Raw genomic sequence first — 6,174 nt, 5'->3', positions numbered from 1 at the left:
ATAATGCCATGGTTGCTTATGATAGATGGTTCATCCTGTTGTCTCAGTCCCATGGTTCTTTTAAGGGTCCAGAAATGATGTAACTGCTCATTGAAGGTATTTACTCAACCACAAGGATTATTGGTAATCTTATGATTTATGCCTGCATTTCCAAATGTGTTAGCCTAGAAGCCACTTTTTCTAGTTTTTTTTTTCTTCTAAACAGCCTATTTTGACAAGTCTGATTAAATATAATTGTGTTGCCGAGAGTTCTGCAAAATGAAGGGATAAGAATACCAAATGACTGTTTTGGGTTACTCAGTTGTAGTGTGATGCCCCTCCTTGACCCTCAGCTTACCCTCAATGTTCATTGCATAGAACAAACTACATTTTCTCTTAGAATGTGCTAGGCTTTTAGAGTTTGTGGCCCCAGGCCTATGTTGTATCTGAAATTCTCTTTTAAAACATGCACACTTTGGTCAGTTTCTTTGCATACAGTTTTGCTTTGAGTTGTTCCTGTCATTTGCAACCTAACAAGGCTAGTAGTATTTCTCAGGCACCTAATTTATTTTGTATTCATTTATATAGTTTGAGTTTAAAATTATGAAACTAAGGGGAATTTGAATACTGTCTGGACATGTCCATTTTAATGTATGATAACAGTGCTGTGGTTATGTTTTTAAAATGTTATTATCTTTTAAATATATATATATTATATTAGTTATCTATAGCTGTGTTACAAATTACCACAAAACTCAGCAGCTTGAAACAATACACACTTATTACCCCAAAGACTCACTGAGTCAGAAGTCTGAGTGTGGTTTATCTGGGCCTCAAGGTCTTTTACAAAACTGCACTCAAGATGTTTGCCAGGGCCACGGTCTTATCTGGAAACTACACCAGAGAAGTATCTTTCCAAACTCACTTTTGTGATTTTTTCAGGAACCAGTTCCCCCAAAAGCTATTGGACTGAGGGCCTAATTCCACTAGCTATTGTCTGGAAGACATTCTCAGTTTCTTGTTTTATGGGCCTCTAACACAGCAGCTAGTTTCATCAAAGCTAGCAGAAAACAGTGACAGGGAGGGGAAAGTGTGTGTGCTAGCGAGTTGGAAGTGACAATTTTTTGCAGCATCCCATCACTTCGGCTGTATTGTGTTGAGTAGAAACAGGATTCAGTGATTTTGCCTATTCTATAGGAAGGTAATTACAGCAGGGTCTGAATGCCATATCCTAGGGTAACGTGAAATGCATTGAACTTTTTGTAAGATTTATTTATTTGAAAGGCAGAGTTACACACATACGGGGCAAGGGGGGAGACAGAGAACTTCCATCTGCTGGTTCACACCCCAAATGGCCGCAATGGCCAGGACTGGGCAAGGCTGCACCTCCTATGGGTGCAGGGGTCCAAGCACTTGGGCCATCTTCTGCTGCTTTCCCAGGTGCATTAGCAGGGATCTGAATTGGAAGTGGAGCAGCCAGGACTAAAACCAGTGCCCATATGGGATGCCAGCACCACAGACAGCAGTCTAACCCACTGTGCCACAGCGCCTGCCCCTACATTAAACATTTTAAAGTGCCTACATTGCGTTTAGAAGCTCATGGAAGGATTCTTTAAAATCTGAATCTGTTGGCTTGTATTTAGTTTCTGCACAAGTAATCAATTTCTTTAAGAAAAATATGGTTGTTTCAGACATGGAAAGCCAAGACACTGGCAAATAAATGACCTACATGAAAGATCTCTGTGAATGAGATCCCGGTGGAAAGAAGGAGGTAGGTTTCTCTGAAGGGAGAGAGAACTTCTACTTTGATTATGGCCCAATGTAAATAATGTCAGAGTTTGTAGAATCAAGAGGCTTTCATAGCTTTGGCAGCTCATGACAAGAGCCTTGGGTGAGCACTGACATTGTTAAATCAACAACAGGAGTCACTGTGCCCTTGCTCCCCATGTAGGACCTCTGTCCTTAATGAACTGTACTATGAGAATTAACTTTAAAACTAGTCTTCAAACAATACTTTATACTTTGTGTGTCTGTGTGGGTGCAAACCGTTGAAATCTTTACTTAGTATAGAGTTGGTCTTCTGTATATAAAGATAATTAAAAATGAATCTTAATGAAGACTGGGATGGGAGAGAGAGTAGAAGGTGGGATGGTTTGGGGGTGGTAGGGTGAATATGGGGGGAAGAACCACTATAATCCAAAAATTGTACTTATGAAAGGTATAATTATTAAGTAAAAGCTTTTTACTAAAAATATGGTTGAATAAAAATAAGAAAAATCACTCAATATCCCAGAAGCAATACCCATTGCTAACTCTTTAGGGTACATACTTTAAAATTTTGTGCAATAAACCTTAGAATCTTTTTAATGTTCTCATCCTTAATGCTTCTTTTAACTGTATTCAGATATTCTCCTTTATTTCTTCTAGTTATTATGGCTTCTGTTTAAGTACTGAGATCATAGTAAATACATCCTAGTAGCTCTTTAAAAATTAATGTGCATCAGAAGAACCATGAAAGCTCACTAATAATTCAATTTCTGCAACCCTATTCAGATTTAGATGAGATCCTCAACCTATGCAGGAATCCACATCTTCATCTTTAAGGAAGGCCCCAATAATTCTCAAACAAGTGGCAGAGTTGCATACCTTTAGAAACATTAATAAATGAATCCAAGATTCCTTTAAGAATTGAAAGTAATCTTTCCTAGGGAAGTGAAGTTATATATATTCAAGGTTATTTAGTTATTCAGGAACTGAACTGACAAGAACTCAGAGTTCCTGACTCAGTCATAATTTTTACTTTTGTTAGGATCTGCCCCTGGTCAGGCAGAAACCACAGCATGATAGACATTGCAGTCCTGAGGGGATTAAGAGTTATGCTGGACTGGTGAAACCAATTTTCCTAAATATTTGAAGGAAAAAATCTGATAATTGGGGTATTTTTATAATATTATATATTATAATTTTATAATAATCATACACTTGTGTGAAGCAGATGTCATCCCAACTTATAAAAATTCCTCAGTTACGGGGCTGGCGCTGTGGCGCAGCAGGTTAACGCCCTGGCCTGAAGTGCTGGCATCCCATATGGGCTCCGGTTCTAGTCCCGGCTGCTCCACTTCTGATCCAATTCTCTGCTATGGCCTGGGAAAGCAGTAGGTGGCCCAAGTCCTTGGGCTCCTGCACCCACGTGGGAGACCCGGAAGAAGCTCCTGGCTCCTGGCTTTGAATCGGCGCAGCTCCGGCCGTTGTGGCCATCTGGGGAGTGAACCATCAGATGGAACACCTCTCTCTCTCTGCCTCTCCTCTCTCTGTGTAACTCTGACTTTCAAATAAATAAATAAATCTTTTAAAAAAATTCCTCAGTTTGTTCATCTGCTATCTAAATTCAGTCAATATTTATTAAGTGGCCCTACTGCTTTCATAAGTTCATTAAAAAGTGTTTCAGTCTTTCTCAGACTACATAAAACACATCAGCCCATCTTACAGAAGTCCCTGTACTGATATTTTGTGTTTTTTTTGACACATCCTGTGTTTAATTTCAGCACTTTTCACATATTAAATAGAAGATTTAAAAAATAATGACAGAGATAGCTTTTTAAACTGCTTTATTAATTTCACAATATATAATGAACATCTTTCCATGCAATAGGCAAAATTCTTCTGCAAACGAAAGTCTTACCAACTGGATCAAAAATACAACATTCAATTAGAAGCTGATAAGAGGAGACCAAAGAGAATGGGTGACATCAAAAGGTTTACACCAACAGTACATCACAAACGTGTAAACTTGGGAATCAGGGGCTCTCTGTGAACTTGAGGGAAAGCATCAGGATTCAGGGCATAAGGCAGAACTCATCATGGTGGTCATGGTGAGGGGGGTCAGTACTGACAGCCCGCAAACTGTGACTCAACTGCTTTTCCTGCAGCTTCTGCATCAGCTGTCTCAACTCCTCCCCAAACCTTTCCATATTTTCTTCTCTCACCCTGGCCTGTGGCTCTCCAAGCCTATGCATCATATCCCATCTGTAATGCACAATGGGCTGCCTAGTGCGGAACCGTCTACGGTTTCCTCTAGGCACCAAGTATTCTTCAGCTTCCAAAGGGAGGGCCATGGGCTCCTCTTTATTAGTAATTTGCCGCTTTTCTTCCTTTTCCTTCTGAGCATTCTCCATGTTGGTGAATGTTTGCTCTTCTTTGGACTCCATAGCTCCTAGGAGACAAAAGTCGAGAATGGAATGGATTTTGGGTGGATGGTTCAGCACCGAGGACAGAGAACTTAATATTTAATCTTCACTATCCAGATTCCTGAATATCAACGTGGTTTTGTTTTTGTAATTTCGTTTTTCCGCACTTGAGAGACCATGCGCCCTCTAGGGGGCTGCCACTCTAAGTCCCTACCCTCCCTCTAGGTCCTCTCCTCCGCCCCCCACCTCAGGCCCACCATTTTCCCTACAGATGCATTTCCAGAACTCTGCAGGCATCAAAATGGAGAACAGGGGATGGGGTAGGGGAGCTGGAGGGGGGGGTGTATCAGACTGAATGGGCCCCCGCCGCCCCCACCCCGGTCTGTCCCACCGACCTGGGCCTATCCTTGCGGTCTCCTCCTCCTCCCGATTCTCGCCGCCGGCGCGCCGCCGCGACACTCAGCGCCTCAGACCTGCAGACCTGCAGACGGCGGGGTCGGGGAGAGGGGGCGGCTGCAGGCGAGCTCTCGGCACCGCTACGCCCCCCCTCCCCGCCCCCTGCCGGCCCCTTCCCGCCGCCCTGGCCCCGCACCTCCGTCCAGGCCCTCAGCGGCCGCGTCCCTCCGCAGAGCCGCCCCGCCCCCTCCGGTGTTCACCGTTTTCCCGCAGCGTCCCGGGTCGGGGGGACTTCCTCTGGCTCCTGCCTGCTCTGCTGCTCTCCCCTCCAGCACCCCAGCCGCCCCTGCACCCCTACTCCTGGGGGCCACTGTATAAACAGAAAGCGGCGGGGCCCGCTGCGCTGTTCTCCTCGCCCGCCGCTGCCGCCCTGGCCGCCGGGGCCCTCACCTGCTCCGCTCTGCCCGGGCCCGATGCCAGCCCGCCGAGCGCAGGGCAGCGGGGAGCTGGTAGCCAGACGCGAGTGACGACTGCACCCGAGGCTGCGTCCCTCTGCAGCTCGGGGTCACGTGACGGCCGCGCGTCACCGCCGCGCTCGCCCCCCCTCGCTACCCCCTGCCGGACGGCGGGCGGTCCACAGGATCCCCCCTCCGCGCCCACGGCCGCCCCTTCCGTCCCTCGGTGCTCTGTGCCCCGGCGCCACGCACCGCCCTGTCACTCATCTCCGGCCTCTCCAATCTGAGGGCCCGCAAGTGGCATCACCGCCCTGCGGTTGGAGTGTGCCTCGCTCCGGTTACTAGGGAAGGTCTGAAACCACCACCACCCCCTTTTCCTCTCTGTCCACATCTACCTTCCTTGGCCTTGGCTTTAGTCTTCTCTGCTTGCTTACAATTTCTCCTCATTTCATTTGTAAAAACCAGCATGTTTCAAGAAATTGAAAATTGTGAAATTTTGGTTTTGAAAGAACAGCTTCAATCTCAGAAAGTAGATTTTAAAAAAATGAAAGAAATTCATTGTTTCTGTTCACCTGCACCACGCAGAAAACGTTTTCTCTGGACTCTGCACACACATAATTTTTAGAACATTCTAACTTGTTTGAAAATTGGGGGAGAAAAGAAATTTTTTAAAATAATTTTGTTTGAAAGGCAGAGTGATAGAAGAAGAGACAAAGATCCTAACATCAGCTGCTTCACTCCCCAAATGTCCCCAACTCCGTTGGAAGCCAGGAGACAGGAACTCCGTCCAGGTCTCCGGCCTGTATGGCAAAGGACCTAACACTTGGGCCATTCTCCTCTGCTTTTCCAGGCTCATTAGCAAGGAGCTAGTTGGGAAGTGGAGCAGCTGTGTCTGGAATAGGTGTTCTGGTATGGGATGCTGGCACCGCAGTGGCTTAACCTGCTGCACCACATCGCTGGCTTCTGAAAAAGGGTATTTTTGTGGATGCAGTTGGTATTTTCAAAATAATCTGCAAAGTAAATCTTCAGTGAGAAGTACACTTGTATGATCTTGGCCATTTTATGTAAATAATCTAGCATTTTTCCTTCAGGAACAAAGTCCAAGTTTCTGTTAAACATTTCTATTTTATTCTATTCTAATAAACGTTCAATAAATG

The 6,174-nt window shown here is 45.2% G+C and overlaps 1 protein-coding gene across 4 annotated transcripts; it reads right to left on the bottom strand.

Moving 5' to 3' along the window:
• Positions 1–3,570: 3,570 nt before the first annotated feature.
• On the bottom strand, positions 3,571–5,159 carry BEX1 (brain expressed X-linked 1). 4 transcript variants are annotated; one of them, XM_008273115.5, is made up of 3 exons: positions 5,013–5,159; positions 4,562–4,647; positions 3,571–4,192 (listed from the first exon to the last, which is right to left on the bottom strand). In XM_008273115.5, exon 3 carries the CDS (start codon positions 4,185–4,187, stop codon positions 3,816–3,818), a length of 372 nt encoding a protein of 123 aa, XP_008271337.1. In that variant the 5' UTR covers positions 4,188–4,192; positions 4,562–4,647; positions 5,013–5,159; the 3' UTR covers positions 3,571–3,815. The 4 variants fall into 4 exon arrangements, with proteins under 4 accessions (XP_008271337.1, XP_008271338.1, XP_008271339.1 ...); XM_008273116.4 differs by lacking the exon at positions 5,013–5,159 and adding an exon at positions 4,823–5,010; XM_008273117.5 differs by lacking the exon at positions 5,013–5,159 and adding an exon at positions 4,759–5,008.
• Between the last annotated feature and the right edge of the window lie 1,015 nt (positions 5,160–6,174).

The sequence above is a fragment of the Oryctolagus cuniculus genome, chromosome X, assembly GCF_051225735.1.
Source record: "Oryctolagus cuniculus isolate XC-2025 breed Fujian yellow rabbit chromosome X, ASM5122573v1, whole genome shotgun sequence".
Taxonomy (NCBI): domain Eukaryota; kingdom Metazoa; phylum Chordata; class Mammalia; order Lagomorpha; family Leporidae; genus Oryctolagus; species Oryctolagus cuniculus.
Note: the sequence above shows the minus strand (reverse complement) of the source record. Positions and strands in the feature narration are given on the sequence as shown.

Excerpts from the sequence above, each read along its gene's own strand:
- BEX1 (XM_008273115.5), bottom strand. The coding sequence starts at position 4,187 with ATGGAGTCCAAAGAAGAGCAAACATTCACCAACATGGAGAATGCTCAG.